The sequence below is a fragment of the Melozone crissalis genome, unplaced genomic scaffold (genome assembly GCF_028551555.1).
Source record: "Melozone crissalis strain CALT ecotype California unplaced genomic scaffold, PUWL_Pcris_2 ptg000041l_1, whole genome shotgun sequence".
NCBI lineage: Eukaryota > Metazoa > Chordata > Aves > Passeriformes > Passerellidae > Melozone > Melozone crissalis.
In genome coordinates this window covers 11484819-11503198 of record NW_026535819.1, presented here as the reverse complement: position 1 = coordinate 11503198, position 18380 = coordinate 11484819, and the positions used below count along the sequence as shown (strand labels likewise).

Genomic DNA, 18380 nt, shown 5'->3' with positions numbered 1-18380 from the left:
AAGCAGCTCTGTTCTGTGTGCATGGAAACTGAAGCTTCAAAAGAGAAAGAACTTTAGAAAAAGCAAAAGAAATATATTTTTATAGCACAGCACAGTATAAAAGAAGCATGTGCTTGAACTGAGCAATACAAATATACAACACAATTTGTTCTCAGATATAAAACTTGACTGACAGGAATGGAATGTGTCACAGAAACACTGCAAAAAGACTACAGAATTGGGTGACCAGGACAAATGCTTCATTTATACTAAAAATGTGAATTACTGGCTGCACATGCCAACTGAGGTAATCAGAACCAGTCATTAGCTGGTCTGCATGTATGAAAGGATCATTACTCAAGTTCATGCAGAAACACTTTACAACCAAAAACTCTGATAATGACATTTAGATGCTTTCTTTGGAAAACTTGAGCATACTTGCAAACTGTATTTACTCTCAAAGTAATTTTCATACTTCCCCATTCCCTTCTCTATTATTCTGAATAGAGCTTCACATCAGAAATTGCAGAAAGCCATGGAACTTAATTATGCTTAATGAAATAGAATAAGCAATTCCTCAGTAGAAGCTGATGCATGTAATAACATTTCAGATGAAATGTCTTTCTCGCTACCTTCCCTAACACCATGTTTAGGGGAAGAGTATGGAACACTTCTGATGCCAAGGCCAGCCACCAGGGAGTGCAGCTGACACATCCTCACCAAGGCTGAAACATACCGAGTCAGGTATGCTCAGCGCAGGTTCTGCATCAGATGGGCATGAGCTTTCTGGGGCAGTGTCCAAAAACTGAACATGAAGAATCACTGGTGGGTCAAGGGTCAGAGCTACCCTGAGACTCCTTGGCCAGGGCTGAGTTCGCATGCTACACGTGTTCTGACAATTAGTGTCCTTCATTAGCTGACACTTTACATTGTGGTTAGTAACATATCTAAAAGAAAGGCATCTATGGAATTACTTCCTAAGTGAAAGAGTGCTGGAAAATCACCTGGAGAAAAACTGTAGAAGCAGAGGCTGGTGTTTTACTGTGTACCCTGTTGATTATGAGAGTCTTTTTTTTTGTTTTGGTTAGGCATTAAATTCTACCACTGGGATTTGTTTCTTTTACTACTTTCAGCTACCCCAAGAGAACCTTGTCTGAGGGACATGGTATATATTAAACAGGAAATGGAAAGGAAAACTGTTATAGTCAGGAAGGGCAGAGGGTCCTGAAAATATTCTTTTTTTTTTAATTAAAAAAGTCACTACAACTGTAAGGAGCAATCAGTCTAAGGATGGCACCAGTGAGCCCAGATACAAAACTAGTCTGTTCTACTTTGGACTCCAAGCCTCAAGCAATGCTTAGGCACAGCAACATCCCTCCATACAGCAGACTCTATATGACCTGCTTAGAGGATGCAATTGCTGAATTGGATCTTCTAATCAGCACATGATTAGGAAAAAACTGACCACTGGAGATAAAACCTCAGTATCCAAAGTCCTTCCATATTTTTCAGGATGGGACCTTAGTCTGACTCCAACTGTGCACATGATTTAGAAACAAAACCAAACAAAAAAAATAACAACCACACCAATACAACCAAGACAATTAACAAGGCACTAAAGAAACTGAATCTTCTTTAAGGCAAAGCTGATTTATCAGGCCTTGACTGGCTCTTTTCTGTATTCATTTGCAACAGTAAATAAGAAATGTAGGATCTGTTTAGCACCCAGAAAGTGTTAATTTACAAAATCAATTTTTTATAATGCACTTCATAGTGCATTTTAGTACTGTCGGTTCTTAAAATGGATCTGACAAACATGGATCTGATTTGAGAAGGAAAGGCTTCCCACTTCAAGAATTTTCCAGCATTTCCATTTTTTTTTCGTCGAATACAAAGGGAGAAGGGAATTCTTTGTTCTTCATGTACACCTCCAGACCCTGAGAAGGTGTGAGAACAGTATTGTTAGGCTGTAAATGCACTATTTTAACTCCTCAAGTGGCAGACAAAAGTCAGGGACAAGGCAAGAGTTACGGTTTCCCCAGTGACAGAAAGTGTTTCTGGGGTTCAAGAAGCAGAGGTGCTGAGGAACCATAAAAGCTGATGTCAGAAACAAATTTCTTGGGAGAACAATGTGGGAAGGTGTGTCCTTAACTGACATTAGAATAATCCTGGCAAAGAAAAGTCTAATTTCCGTGTTTTCATTTTGTTCTGACAGCCTGTTGATTGCAATGAGTTTGTCACCTGCACGTGTTGAGGAATACACCTACTGCAGGTAGCTGGCTTGCAAGTTAACATATGTGGAAACCTAGCAAACAGTGCCCACACATTCTCCTGCAATCTACTATTTCTCACCCTGTCCATCCAATAGGGAAGCTCCTATTCTCATTATTAAATGGAAGGCAGTTTCTCAGGATCAATTATTTTCAGAGGGACAAACTTGAGAAATGGCTTCCCTAAAGCCAACATACATATCATATTTCTCAGTCAGGATTCACTTACTGTGGGATATGAGCACAAATAAGCATAGAACCCATGGTTTTCCAAATTTGAATATTCTGCACTTCTTATTAAGATCTCAAAGTGCTCGCAAACCTTAATGAAACTGCAGCCTTGTTGCAAATCTCATTTTACAGATAGCTAAAACTGAGAGTGAACAAACTGCTGAAGAGTAAATCATAATGGAACTACATAATGATAACACAGAGCCCAAGTCCCTGTTTCCTTGATCTTACCATTTCTTGTCAAGCCCAGGCTAAAGAAACCACCTGTTTGGAAGGAAGTCAGATGCATACCTGCACACTCTTAAAAATGCCTCCATAGATAGCTATTCTCACCTCTCCAAAGTAAGATACTAATGGAGAAATCTCACACACAGCCGGAGGATCTTCAGTTCCTGAGAGACTAAAGAAGAGAACACAGGATTAACTTCCTGCCATGGTTAAAACACAGTGTTTCTTCTTCAAAGTTTATCCAGAATAGGATATCCAGAAGGGCAAGACATTTGTTAAAGTCACATGCACCAGACATTGTGTGAAAACAAAGTGTGAAAATAAAAAGGAATTAACAGGTCCCAAATGTTACTCAGCAAAACCAAAACGCCCTTTTATAGAGATACTTTTCAAGTAAAATCAACAACTTGTGGGTCTATTGAACTATGAGCTGATGAAGTAATGGCTCCACAGAGTAAAAGCAGCTTTCCATTACACCTGATGCAGGAAGGTATCTGAACTGGTAATCACTCTGACAACCAATCCTTAAGACCACCTGAGAATCCTGTCGGGGACACAGTCAAAAAAGCTGTCAGGGCCTACAAATTAGAATTCCTTGCATTGCTAATTCCAGAGTGATGGAAAAGACTGCCATTGTCTAACAAGGTGCTATAGGAAGGGCCAACTCATAACCCCAAGAACAGGGATCTGCCAGAGAGAATGCCCAGAGCCCCAAGCGCTAACTACCTGGAGCACCCACAGGTGTGGTGCTCATAAGAGGAGCAGGAAGTGTAGATATCAACCTGCATATCCAGAGAGGACCTGCTGAACAAGAATCACACTAAACCACCCTGTGATTACACTAATGCTCGATTTTGGAGAGCCCAGCATGTGCTATTGGCCAGCTGGCATGGCTGAGCTCTTCCATGAGAGAAGAGGCAGAGAAGGTCACAGATTTATACCTGAGTTTTTCCGGTATCCTGCAACCATTTTCATCCACAAATCTGGCTCCAGCCTTGAGAGCCCAGCGGTAATGCTGGGCCAGGAGGGCTTGCCGAGCGGTGGTAGGAGTATCTTTGTCAGCTGTGTCTGCATTTTTTAGTGGTGAGAATTCCTCTTCTCTCAGAACTTCAAATGCCACAAAATTCCTACCAGCAAAGGGAAGAAAACAATGATCATGAAAACCAGAGCTAGTCATCAGCCCCTCTAATGCAACAATAACATTCATGGGGAAAGGCTCATATATATTTTTGGGAGAAGCACTGTACGCAGCCTGAGGCAGTCAAGCCAAGGGAAGCCCACTACCATTCTGAAGACCCAAGGAGTACCAGGGCTGTAGAATGGAAAAAAACAAGAAGCCTTCTCTCTTTGGGAACTTAATAGCAGCCTCCCAACCTACCAGAGCTGTGCTCAGGGGAGAGAAAAAGCAACAGTTCAGCAGAGATGCCACAGAAACTTTTTCAGGCGGTGGGGGGTTCTTGGACAAGACAGCTCAGAACACAGCAGGGCAGAGAGCACAGCACCGTCCAGAGCTTGGGCAGAGCGTGAGCAGTGCACTCACTGCAGAGCGCTCCACTATGCCCCAAGAAATACCCCCTGCTTGGGAGTCTGTAGGTAAGGACCAACTAAGGACACCAGCTCCTAGGGACAAACAAGCAACAAGGGAGGCCTCACAGGTAATTGTGAAGTACAGCTGTTTACCAGAAATGGGAGTGCAAATTAAAAAGCACCACCACAACATATGTGCTTTTTTGCACTTCACGTGTGAAGCACAGCTGCCAAGGTGGTTTTGAGCTGTTAAAAAACCACAAGGAACCACTGCTTGCAAATGAGTTCTGTCACGGCTCAGAACTCAGCAGCGTTCCCATCACCCTGGGTTGTGGTTTTGTCTTTAGTTTGATACTACTTTATTTAACACATGTTAGGAAACAGATACTGGTTCAAACCTTGAGCTCTCTATTCTAAAGGAAATAATATAAAAAGAGAAATAGTATCCCCAATCAAAGATAATTCAGTTTGCCTGAGGTCCCTCTTTGGCATTTATTAAAGCCTAAAACAGAATCTTCACTGCTGAATTTGAGACCTTGGAAAAATAGATTTTATAACAACACTTATGCTTAATTGCTAAAATCCTATATTCCCTAGACACAAGTATCCCTTACTAGGTATGTCACAGCACTCCCAGCTATATTGCAGAATTTGGAAAGCAAACACTGACAGTTCCACTTGGCCCCATGGTGCTTAAGTAAACAGTTTTCCAAGCACAAAGGGTACAAGCTGAGCCCTGGCTTAACAGCACCCAAAAATGTAACCAGAGCTGCAGTTGTCCAGGAAGCCACAATGCTGAAAGACCCAGTTTTTGCAAGTCTGAATACTCCAATATGTGCTCCATTGGCTTTGCACTCAATTTCCTTTTGTTTTTCCCAGGCTGGCAGAGGCCAGGGCAGCCAACACGTCCTCAGGAGGATGACCAGTCTGGGAGCAGGGTTGGTACAAGCACTGAGTGCCTTGTGAGCTCCCCTTAGAGCCTGCAGTGTTACTGTTGGATTGAAGCTGGGTGTAGATCCAACAACCTTCCTAACAAGCCACCCACAAACCACGTGCTCCCTGGGATGGCTTGTTTCAACCTACAGTCATTCAAACAAACACTGAGAAGGGGAGGAGAAAAGTAAAATTATGTCTGTCACTAACTTAGAGAACTGGAACACATCAAACACAAACTTCTCCAGCTTTATCCCGTTCGGTTTTAGTGGTTTTACCAGATTTCCCTCCTTGTCAATGTAGGGCACCTTCTTTATAGCTACATGATGCTTCAGCTGTGACTCCCATTTCCTGCAAAAGGAGAAGAAACCAACCATTTTATTTAGTTCAAGCCCACTTAGGGAAAAAAGCAATACACTTGAGGGAAGCAAATGGCTCATTACTGCTCTGGGTCAACTCTCAACTGTTTGTGGGTGTTGCTCCCTCCCAAGTGATGAAAGTCACATCCAGGAAACACTTCCCTAAGCAGAGCAGCCTGGCCATGGGCTCTCTCTGTACCACTGGGACATGACAGTCAGAGGAGAGGGAGAAGTATGCATCAAGCTGAAATTGCAGGCAGAGGTTACAAAAAAAAAAGAGGCAACCCAAATTGTTACCTGATTGGGCTGAAAATGGAGCAGGGCAGATCCCTCACCCAAAGGTGGTTCAAGCTCTTCAGGAAGGTTGTACAGCTGCTCACTGAATGTCCAGCATCACATCCCCATTCCCCACACCAAGGTACAGAGTCCACCCGCAACCTCACCCTCTCCCACAAACTCTGTTGTCCCAAGCACTGGCATGGCTGACATTCCCTGTAGAAATCCATGGTATGAGGCTGCACCACTGACCACACTGCAGCCTGCACAGCTGCTCACCCTTGAAGGCCCAGGAAGATTGTGCACTGGTATATCTCAATTGATTTAGTTACAGTGAACCTGGGAACCTCTTCCTTGGGTAGGGCCTGGAGAGTATGCTGGGGCTGTCACAAAGGGGATTCCGGTGTTTGGAACTGTTTGGAAGAGATAGGAGGTGAAAGGCAACACAGGTAATAACCGTAACTAAAATTCCAGAGTGCAAAACAGGAACACCCAGTCTTGGAGGTATTTCTGGGCAGCACAGCTACCTAGAAGGTCTGCTGGGACTTACTGGGCCACTGTTTCCAGGAACTCGACAGTGAAGAAGTGGTTACAGATGTTGCCAGCACTGAACACCAGTCCCCCCTCAGGGCGCTGCTGCTGTGCAGTCTCCGGGCTGATCTCGCTGTACTCCACCACCTGGTACACGCCATCCACACAGCACACCACCCCAACAGGCTCTGTGGGGTAGGCCTTCTCCACCACCTGCAGCCACAGGACACAGATTTATAACAAAGAGGAAGAAAATCCCAGGACTATTCCAACTCCCAAGTACAAACAATCCCATGGGACTGTTGCCTGCTGATCCTCCAGCACCTCAGGGCTGTGTAAGGGGCACAGAGTAGTCTGGAGGCACATTTTGCCCAACAATTCAACATAAACACCAGTACTCAACCACTTAATTTGACAGTTTCTCAGAAGACAGATAAAAGCAATCTGCATAGTGGGGGGCACTTTTCTTATCCAGGACCAGGATCTGGCATTAAAAGCAAGCTGTTTGCAGCTATAAGCCTTCAACCTCCCATTTGCCTGAACAGAGCTAATGACTCAGGTAACATAAATTTCTCTTCAGACACGTGTTGCTTTAGGTTAACAAAATCCAGGCTGTTAAGGCTTTCCCCATCCTCCACAGCAGAGCGCAAGAAATGCCTCCATTAGACTTAAAGGTGCATTTATAAAACACAACCCAGTCCAATATGGCTTCTAGACAGCCCAAGTGCCTTTGTAGCAAGGACTGGGCATAGGTGCAAAGCAATTCCAGTGTGCAGTTTCCTGTGCAGACATACTTCCTGCTCTACCTGAGGTTTATTTTCCACAGTACTCTGGGAAGAACAGAGGACACCCACGGGTAGGAATGTGAAATGCAGTGCAGGCAGCAAGGAACTCTAAACCTGCTCAGAGTGAGCTGCTGATGGGCAAAGGGTAAGCTCCCTGCAACCAGCAGCTTCCAAGTGTCATCAGACCCAAACTCCCTGTGGTAAACCAGCCGAGTGCTAGCACTGCTTCACCTTTGCACCGCAGTCTGCCCCTCTGGAAATACAGAAACCTATGAAGACTGGATCTGCCATTTTCACGAGGATGTTGTCCACACAATATACATGGACATACTGGATTCCACGCTGCTTCATATCATCCAAGATCTTATTATCCATCAAAGCACGATATAAGCCACCATTGCCATCTATAATGCAAGAGAAAAGAGAAAGTCTTGGCTCATTTGTAACTTTGGGGTGGGTTTTTTCCAGCTAACAGAGCAAAAGCAGAAAGTACTACACAAACTTTCTTGAATGGAAGAGTATGGAATGCTTTCTAGCCAAGAGTCAATGGTAACAGGTTTTATTTCCAGTTCTGCCACACAGTTCAGGGGAGCATGTTCTTCTTTTCACCCCAGTTCTCTCACTTGAAGAGTGGGACCACAGGGACCAGCCTCACTGAGCAGCATTATGAGACTTTATGAAGGTTACTAAGATCCTCAGAGGAAGACTACTAAAGGGCAAATCTATGCAGAGGGTGGGAAAATTCTTTTACACTTCTCCTCCAGTACGGGGCAAAAGCATATTTATTCTCTTTCTTGGAGAAAGACTATGTTTACTCTGTCTCAACTAAAATAAATCTTATTCTCTGTTTATCTTCCTCCCCCCAACTTCTCAATGTCTTTTCAAAGGCTTGAACTGCAGCTGTACAAAAGACATGTGCATGTTTATCACAGATCACCCATTTACAGTCCCAGCTGGGCTGCCCTCACCAAGTCTCTTACCATGTCTAGGTTAAAAGAACATTACAAGGTGAGACATTGCTGTCATTTTGAAAAGAGTTCATCTTCTTGCTGCTTTTTTGCCCATTTCCAGCTATCAGCCTTGAGCTCCTGACCTTCACCACAGGAGGCAGCGCTCCAGAGACCTCATAGAGAGCTCTGCTAATGCACCTTTCTCCTACAGCCACAGCACTTTTAATCCTGCCAACACTCCCAGACTTGGATAAAAAACCATGTGCTGTGGTCAAATGTCCAGCCAGAACTAAACAGATGTATGCTTCTGATTACCAGCCTGAAACATTAGAGAACCTTTCCGCATTAACTGGAAGCATTAGCCCTGACCCCCACAGCCTACTCTGTGTGCCCAGGCAGGCTGATGGCCCATAGCAACTACCACCACATACGACAGTACCGCAGTATGGAAGAGCAAACAGCAGGTACCTGGAGCCATGGCAATTTTCCCCTTCTCCTCCAAGATAGCCTTCCCATCAAAGGTGACAGCAGGCAGCATCCTCTGTTCAAACATGACAACATTGCATCTGTCCAAGTTGAAGTAGTTGTGTTGTACAAAAAACTCTTCTGTTGGCCCCAGTGTGAACTCACTTGTCATGATGTACCTAGGCAAGAATGGGGACTTGGCAATGAGAAAGAACATTACAAGCAAAAGGCAAAACTACAAACTCAAGAAAAAAGAGAGGAATCCCAGGAGTGTAAAATGAGAGACACGGCAGCATCCTGTGGTGAGGAACTGCACACGAGAGCTCTCCTCCAGAACTCATCCTGCAGTAAGGCTGCATGGGGTCCTATGCTCTTATCAGGGCATGATCCTACCCTGGCCTAGCTCCAGCCAGGACAGAAGAGCCTTGCCCTAAATGTGAACAACATCTGGATACCTGGATGAGCTGGACAACAAGACAAAGGGCAGAAAACACCCTCATTCACTCTAGATTCAAACTGATGTTAAATGTCTATAGAAACCCTGACCAATTCATTCTGCCAGCACCTCTTCAGTGCCAAGGCAAACAGCATTTCCATATGTTGGCCGCATGGTTTGTTTTTGTTGTAAGTACTTCTATTTCCTCCTTTCCTTTCAGCTCCACATTGCTTCTGTCTCTTCCTCCACTACTGTCTAAAAACCACCTTCATCATCTGCCTGTCAAACTCTTCAACAACTATCGGCATAGGAATACAGGGTCCTCTGTGAGCAGGAGAAAACAACATAGAAGAGCCTGGACCTCAATTCCCCATCCCCAATTTACATCTCTGTAGCACACCATAGCCTGGGCCAGGTATACTGGAGCAGCAAAATGCTCCAACTGCCTCCTCACCCCCAGGAGGGGAACTGGAAACAGATGTGGCATCTTGCAAATAATCCATCCTGGCTTCCAGCAGCACCAGGAATGATGCATTTGCAATTCAGGTCCTGTATACAAGGCTTCAGGAAGAAGCACAATATGGACTCACCTTCCACGAGGAAACAATGTATGAATCAAATTTGGCCTCCAATTTGTAAAACAACGTGGCACCCTGAAGCCCTCAGACACCTACTCTTTCACTGCCAAAACCCTGCCTCAGACCAGACACTGATTCCAAAAGGGTATTTCTACATAGTCCTCATGGTCTAACAGAGAGCATTTAGCAGAAATTTCCAGACACATCTGCAGTGCCTCTGCTTCCTCTCACTCACCACATCCTATAGGGAATTCACATTTTTATTCTGCCCAGAGCTCATTTCTATTGAATGCCAGGAGCAACCAGCAGAATGGGCAACTGTAAACAGCGACAGCAGGGGGTGGCCTGAACACAAAGCAAGAGGTTTTTGCATAATTATGGACAAGGGCAGGAAGAAGGGCTTGGAAGGCACGCTCTAGGTTGTCCTCCATGCAAGAACCTGAGAAAGCACTGAAAAGTACTGTTTACAGTGTTGCCAGTAGCTGCTTGCAAAGCCAGCAAGGTACAGCAGTTAGTGTTGTGGTCAGTGATACAAAGGCAGCACTCAATCCCTCAGGTCTGCAGACATGGACCTGCCACCTCCCATCCCTCTGCACCCTCTGCCATCACAAATCCTGCCAACAAAAGGCTCCTCTCAACCTGTCTCTGTACAGCACTGTCCTGGGGTGACGTTATGATGCTTGTATCCCCATTCATATGTTCGGTGCCTTTAAGACCGGCTCTGAAGAGTGGAAGTTTTGTTTGGGTTTCTCTTATCAGGGACACAGAGACGGGCAGTACATAGGGCTGTTTTTCACTCTTGCTTTCAGCTTGCTGCTTTGCTTGCTCTCTTTTCTGCTCTCGCTTCTGCTCCGCTTTGGCCTCTGCTTATTAGCTAGTTCTAGCTAAACAGTCCACATCCCTTCCTGGACTGTTCCTCCTCTCCTGTTTCTGTGACCATCTCGAACCTGCTCCGGACTGGGACCCGGGAACACCGAAGGTTTGGCTGCAGCAGCTGGCCCAGCGCCGGAGGGACTGAGAACAGAGCAACCACCCCCGAAAGTGACTTTCTGATTTTGTCATCTTTCTCAGAGCGGTGTCATCAGGTATTGTTCATTTCGTGTGCTGGGGGGTGCTGTGCCTGAAATAAACAGGTTCTTTCCACCTCTCTCCAAGGAATTTTTTCCCGAACCGGTTGAGGGGAGGGGCCGTGTGGGTTTTGCTTTCTGGAGGGGCCCTCCTTTGCAGATTCTTTAACAAACTTGCCCTAAACCAGGACAAGCACCCAGCTCAGGGCCTTCTGAAGACAACACGGGCAAGACTGGAATGCAAAGAGCCCTGCACAGCAGATCTGGCTTTAGGTCACCTACCAGGGAATGACACACTTGCAGTGGTGTCTCTTGCCAGCAAGCTGCTCCACTTTGCGGATTCTTTCTGCTTGGATCTGATACAAGTTCTTGCCACTGGGCAACCCCACATTGTACATGCCCTTGGGATAGCTGACTCCCAGGCGGGTTCCTTGTCCTCCAGCCAGAAGTAGCACTGCTACCTTGTTCTGTGAAATCTGATGTAAACCTGTAGAAAAAGAAGCCCAAGGGAATATAAGAACCTCCAAAGCAATCAACATCCTACATTCTTCTCCTGAGCGTTTCTGCAGAGCTCAGGCAACAGCCAGAAGCTGCCAGTTCAGTGTTGGCAGCTCAGAGAGAAATATGCCACTGCACGCACAGGAGAAAATTCCTTTCAACTCCTGGATGCAGCAGTTTCTTTACCTAAAGCAGCAACTGGTGCAAAAACAGACAATAGCCATGAGCTGCAGCTTCAGAGATTCAAATTAGGATACAAAATCTTTACTAGGGAGGTAGTGCAGCACTAGAAGACATTCAGAGAGGAAGGAATGTCCCCTAAGGTTTTCAAGGCTTACTTCAGTAAAGCTGTAGCTGACCTGCCCTGAGGCTGTTTACAGTTTTGTTTCAAACGGGGGGGTTGGACTAGAGACCTCCAGAGGTCCCTTATCATTCCTATATCCCAAAGAAGCAGAGTCTCATCATCTTAAAGCAGGAGGATTTCTGGAATCTGCCTTAATCAATTATCTGTACCTGTGCTCCAGCTTCAATAGAAGCTGAACACAGCTGCAGTCAGGGCTGGTAATACAGCCAAGCCTGCACGAGCTACAAAATCCACAATCTAATTGAAACCAGTGTCAGTGCTCCTGACAAATCAGGGAAGTCCAAAAACTAGGAAAGAACCAGAGCACATAATAAACACTCAGATCACTCTCCAACTCTGGTCCCTACCTTCTCCAAAATCAACATCACAATAACGACTGACAACTGCGAGAAAGATTTTTCATTAGGGAACACTTTTGAGTTTCTCTGGGAATGCAAGGAACATTAGGCTTGCCATGTCAGAAGCCACAGTTCTGCTGCAGGTAGCTATCAGGGCCTTCCGCCATCACACAGCACTGAACTGCCACTGCTCCTGCAGCCAAGGACAGCCTGTGGGGCACCCTAGCCTTCAGGAAACACCTCACATTAACCACAGCTGAGGCTAAAATATTCCTGATTTGGACTGAAATATATGGGGACCAAAAAAATTAAATTAGAAAAGAACAGGATTGGGTTTATGCTAATCTTTAAATAATTGGCTGTTTAAATGCACAATAGAGCAAAAATGGTGCTTCTTGAAGGCCACATGCTGTTTTAATAACCTGGCTCAATTTTAATTCTGTTCAAAACTGCAGCTTCCAGCAATTTTCTCAGCAAAGACTTAAGTTGTCCATGACATTACAGTAACACCATTCCCCTTCCCATGCTTACAAGTTTCAGTCTTACCACAGCAGTAACACAAGACTTTCTCCCTAAACACACCCCTTCCGAAAAGATTGATGGTGTCCTGGCACACAGGGGGCCACTTCCACAGCCAAGGTTCTGCTGTAGAGTAACCTCTGGGGTCACAGGGCCACAGGAGTGAGAGCTAGAAGCCACCTCTGGAGATCTTCAATCCTCCAAGTGGGATTAGGAGAGCTCCCTAAGAAGAAACCTGTGTGTGGAAATCTTGGGATTTCTAAGTTTCAGGAGGTCCTTGGACAGCAGAGGAAGCTTGAATAGGTTTCAACTGGTAATGTAAAAGACATGGGAGGATCTGGGTGAGCTGCAGAGTGATGCAAATAAGACATCCAGCATTTCACAAGAAACCACAAGCAATAAATGACTCCTTTGTGCTTTCACTGAGCTGCCCATGACACTCAAAGTACAGAGCAGAGGGTCTCAGCTATTACTTACAAGTACTTGCCCCAGTCCCATCACATAGTTTTCCTGAACACTCAGCTGTTTGCCAGTGCAGGCCATCACTGCAGGAGAAGGGAAAGAGCTGAATGGACAGGCACCAGAGCATGACTCCAAATCAGCTTATGCCCTGGCTTGGGTGGTGGCTGTTTCCCTACTGGGATCCTGCACAGAAATAATTTATGGAGGGGAAAAATATCCTAAAAAAGTTGCCCTGTGGGACACTTCCAAACTGTTCTGCCTTATCCCTGGAAATACTCAATGCCTGGTTGGACAAGGCCCTGAGCAATCTCATAGAGTGGGTGGCATCCACACCCATGGCTGGAGAGTTAGAACAAGATAATCTTGTCCTTAACATCCCTTCCAACCCAAACCTTTCCATGATTCTGTGAAATGGGCAATTAAAACATTTTTTTAAGAATTCCTTTTCTTTAAAATAATCTAGAACTGAAACTTGAGCTAAAGTATTTCACAGCAATTTAAACCAAAGCTGCTTGAGGTCTGAGCTCAGCATTTGCTGCTCTCAGTTGCTGCAGCATGAGGGATGCTGCTTTGGAATGCAATTGAAATTCATCCACCAGTGGAACAAGTCAGGCACTTGCCCTGCTGCATCTTCCCCCTGCACTGCCAGCCTCACACCAACACACACACTCACATTCTGATGCAACAGACCACATCCCACAGATCCCAAATTAGACATTTCTGCAGAGCAACAGATTGTGACCAAGAGCACCATTTACATGAATGACGCTCTGAAGTCAACACTGTATTGAGAAAGCCACGGAGGTCTCCACTCTGCTCCACAGTATCAAGGAGCTGCAATTCTCAGCCACAGCTCACAGGTGCCACAGCTGGCATCACCCCAATGAAATGAAGATACCCCACAGGAGATAGCAAGTTCTCTGAAGTTTGACAAGGGGATGGGATCTGCTCGAGGAGGAGTTGCCATCTCAAACCCATCTCCTGGAGGGGCCTCTCACTGCAGGGACTGAAACTTCAACCTCAGGGGGATAAACTCAAGCCCAAAGTAGTATCACTGATAACATCAATGATGTCACTTTTTTTACAGTCCCACAGACTGACAGGGCCATATTCCAGGAGGGTTCACCAGGGTGCACAAGAACAACCCAGACAGAAGAGTGGATCCCATAATTCTCAGTATTCTCAGCATTCTCAGTATTTATGATACAACCCTACAACTCAGACAGTTTTTCCAAGTTCTGATCTTAGGTCGCCACGAAAACAACTAACACCGAAAATTTGGGTAAGTAGCTCTGCTCTGACTTCCCAACTGTAAAATTACCAACATTCACAACTAAAGTTCCTAAGAACTGACTCATCTGGCTGCAATGGAAAGATCTATCCCCTTTAAAAAAATCCACCTTATTTTCTGCAGCATATGAAACACACACAGCTCAGTTAAAGAGAAAATGCTGAGATACCCACCAATGCTGCAGTTAGTCCTACTCTGCAGAAAAAGTAAAAAAACAAAAATAGATTTCGTAGGAGGAACAGATAGGTCTTGCAAGAACAGACTGAATTTTCTTACTGAACAGGCACATCAGTCCCATTACAACAGCAGTAAGAGAAAGACTGCCAACTTTTCAATTCTGCAAAGCAGTCAGATAACCAGAATGGCTCATCAAACTCTCTGATGAGATGGGGTACACCTCAGCCCATGGCCATGACTTAGATTTCATTAATAAAACACTGACTGAATGAAAAAGTGTTGTGTTTATGTTTGATTTATACCATCATTCCTAGGGCTGCCCAGAAAATGTGATTGTTAAATGTCGGTGTTTAAGATCTGAAAGCAAATCTGACCAGGCAGCTTTTTTGTCTGAGACACAAAGCAACAGTATTAGTTTTTTAACTATTAAAAATATCTCAGGTGTTCCCAAAGCAAGTTTTCAGTTGTCTGGTTCTTATCCATAATTTCTTATCATAGAAAAAGGGGGAGGGGGAAGGAGGAGATATCATTTCAGCTGTTCAGTCTTTGGAGATGCAATGCAGGTGGCAGCTGTAGGGAGCTCAGACACCCACAGACAGAGCACAGAGCATCTCAGCTCAGTGTGATGATGACCCCACAGCCACAGGCTGTACCAGCCATGCAGTCTCAGGGACACTGGACAGCAGGTTGGGATGGCTCATCTGCTCCCAGCCTGCTCAACATACCACAAACAAAGGCCTTTCAGAGCTGCATCCCCTCAGAGATCCAAGATCCTGCAAAGCCTGTGCCCATGGTGCTGGTTCCACTGGGAAATGCCATGCAGGAATGCTGCCACATCTGCAGGGACACACAGCAATGCCCGGGTTCAGTGGAACAAAGTCTTTTGTCCTGATTGCCCAGTTCCAGGAAATAAAATCCCTCTTCAGCCTTAAACCAGATCATGAAAACAAACCAAATGAAACAGAACATCTGTGTCTAGGCCTTCTGGTAAAAATTCAGGCTGCCTGCAGGGCTGAGGTGGCCTGGAGCCATCAGACTTTAGGGCCAGATGATTTGGGCACAGCAGCAGGATCCCAAGCATATTAGACCTGGGCTGCTGCAGACAGTTCTGGCAACCAGCAAGGCCAGTCCACACAGGTAGCCTGGCCTTCCTTTCCTTTCCATGCTGCAGTCAATGACACAAGGCAGACACACCAGCTCCTCACTTGCCTAGCTGGCTGGGGACAAGTGACAAGTTTGATAAAGCTGTTAGTTTAACTATGGAGCCCTGACCCAGCCCCATCTGCCTCTAGGGCTCAAAGGGTCCCTTCCTCCTCACTGTGACACGCTCAAATAGCCGTGCCAAGATGGACTTGGGGGTGTGGGTGGATGAGAAGTTCAACATGCCCTGACCAAGTGCACTAACATCCAGAAAGTCCCTGTGCCCTGGGCTGATACCACACGGGGCAGCAAGTGAGAAAGGGGAATTTTCTGCCCTGCTCAGGTGAGACCACACCTGCAGTGCAGCCTTCAGCTCTGAGGTTGTCAGCATGAGAAGGACATAGAGTTGCTGGTGCGAGTCCAGAGGAGGCCATGGAGCTGGGGGCATTTACCTGGAGACGAGAAAGATCCTGGGAGAGCTCAGATCCCCTTCCAGGGCCTAAAGGAGTTCCAGGAGAGCAGGAGAGGAACTGGGGACAAGGGATGGAGGGACAGGATACAGGGAATGGCTCCCATTGCCAGAGGGCAGGGATAGATGCAATATGGGGAAGAAATTGTTCCCTGTGGGCGTGGGCAGGCCCTGGCACGGGTTATCCAGAGAAGCTGTGGCTGACCCAGGATCCCAGCAAGTTTCCAAGGCCAGGCTGGACAGGGCGTGGAGCAACCTGGAACAGTGGAAGGGGACCCTGTCCATGGCAAGGGGTGGAATGAGATGGTCCTTAAGGTGCCTTTCAACCTAAACCATTCTGGGATTCTATGATTCACTGTACCAGCTTATGTTCCCTCCATCACCACTCAGCCCCATGAGTGGAGTCTGACACAGCAGAAAAGCTTCTCTGCCCTGTGACCCTGATGCTTCTATTTCTGTTTCTGCTTGGAAAATTTGACTCCCCTGCCCACACATCCTCACCTCTTTACTGGCAACGCTGGGCCAAGGCTGTGCAACCACTTGTCAAAAATCAGGCAAGTATCTCTACAACCCAGGTGGGTCTTCCTGGCTTTCTTTTTATTATTAAAATTGTTTTTTAATGGTGCTGTTATGTTTTATAAAGAAAGATCCAAGACACATATAAATAAATAAGAGTGTGCACTTAGAAAAAAGCACAGGACAGCCATGTAAGACTTACATGCTGTGGGAAGGGCACATCCAGCCACCATCTCCCCCATTACCCCTAGCTTTCACATACCTGCATCTACCAGGCTCCAAAAATCATGGATTATGGACTTTCCTGGGCTTCTCCCAGATCCCATCAGCCTCCTGCTGCACATGACACAGCAAGGATGGGGATCAGCACCTGAGACCGGCCTTTGCACCTTTTGGTGGGCTGGGAGCTCATCCTCCAGGCAGCTACCCAGCTAAGCAGCAATGAAACCTCCCAGGCTCCCACCCTCCCCAGGGACTCATAGTCATAGAATGGTTTGGGTTGCAGGGGACCTTAAAGACCATCTCATTCCACCCCCTGCCACAGGCAGAAACAACTTCCACTACCCCAAGTTGCTCCAAGCCCCATCAAACCTGGCCTGAACACTTTCAGGGATCCAGAGGCAGCCACAGCTTCTCTGGGCAACCTGTGGCAAGGCCTCACCACTGACAGGAAACAATTTCTTCCTAATATCTAATCTAACCCTCTGTCAAGTGTGAAGCCATTACCCCTTGCTCTGTCACTCCAAGTCCTTGTCCAAAGTTCCTCTCAAGCTCTCTTGGAGCCCCTTTAAATCCTCTAGTATTACATTTTTTCCTGACAGATACTGTAAAACAACCCCATGTCCTCTAAAGAGTATTGTGTCATGTCCACTTGCTTTTTGAACAGTTCCAGGGATGGTGACTCCACAACTGCCCTGGGCAGCCTATGCCAATGCCCGATCACCCTTTCAGTGAAGAAATTTTCCTCAATATTCAACCTGAATCTCCTCTGACACAACTTGAGGCTCTTTCCTTTTATTCCGTTGCTTGTTCTGTGGGAGGAAAGACTCAGCCCCAGCTAGCTATCACTGCTTGTCACAGAGTTGTAGAGATCTTCTGATCCGGCCCGGCACGGCCGCGGGGCCTCGGCCACTGCATTTCATAACGCAGAGTGAAAACTCGGTGTCTCAACCAAAGTTCCCCGGGCCGAGGACACCGGCTGCCGGGGCTAAGGGCCGGGGTGTAGCCCTGAACCTGCTCTCTTCCTCCTTGCCCGACCCGCCGTCCCTGCGGCTCCGACCCGCGGTGCCGGGGATGGACTGCCCAGCGCCCCGCGGTGCCGCCGCAAGGGGCGGCTCCTGCCCCGGGGTCCCGCCGGGGGCCGCCCCTGTCCGCTGGGGCTCGGCGGGACGCGGCTGGTCCCGAACCCCCGCGCCGGACCCCGGCAGCCCCAGAACGGAAGGGACAGGCGGCCTCGCGCCCCTCTCACCTTCCGCCTCCCAGCGCTGCAGCGCGGCGGGGCCGCTGCGGCGGGCGCTGCCCAGCAGCTCGGGGGGGAGCGGCTCCATCCGGCCGTCCAGGCGCTCGTGCGGGCCGCGCTGGCGGGCTCCGGCTGCCGCCGCTTGCCGGCAGTGCTCGCCCAGCCCCGGCGGCAGTGACGCCAGCAGCGCTCCGCGCTGCGCCGTGTCCAGCTCGGCCCAGAACCGCAGCAGATGGGCCTGTCCGCACCGCTCCAGCTGCGTCCGCACCTCCTCGGGAGGGTCCATGGCGTGGGGAGCCCGCGATGAGCGGCGCGGGACGCGGCAGCACCGGGCCGGGGCGGAGCCAGACGTGCCGTCCCGCCCCCGGAGCCCCGCCCCGCCGCTCGCGGGTCACGCGGTCCCGGAGTGGCGGCGCCTTCTCGCTCTGAGGGGGCGGGAGGCGCTTGTGGGCTCGCCCCACTCCCGGCCCCGCAGGAGCCGCGTCCAGTGCAGCGCTTCCCCCATGGAATCACAGAATAGTCTGAGTTGGAA

At 47.5% G+C, this 18380-nt stretch overlaps 1 protein-coding gene across 1 annotated transcript; it reads right to left on the bottom strand.

Moving 5' to 3' along the window:
• Positions 1-124: 124 nt before the first annotated feature.
• On the bottom strand, positions 125-18168 carry UAP1L1 (UDP-N-acetylglucosamine pyrophosphorylase 1 like 1). The gene is made up of 9 exons (XM_054284480.1): positions 17858-18168; positions 10898-11102; positions 8538-8713; positions 7351-7523; positions 6354-6547; positions 5379-5519; positions 3650-3835; positions 2814-2880; positions 125-1916 (listed from the first exon to the last, which is right to left on the bottom strand). The coding sequence occupies exons 1-9, from the start codon at positions 18132-18134 to the stop codon at positions 1830-1832; spliced, it is 1506 nt and encodes a 501-aa protein (XP_054140455.1). The 5' UTR covers positions 18135-18168; the 3' UTR covers positions 125-1829.
• Between the last annotated feature and the right edge of the window lie 212 nt (positions 18169-18380).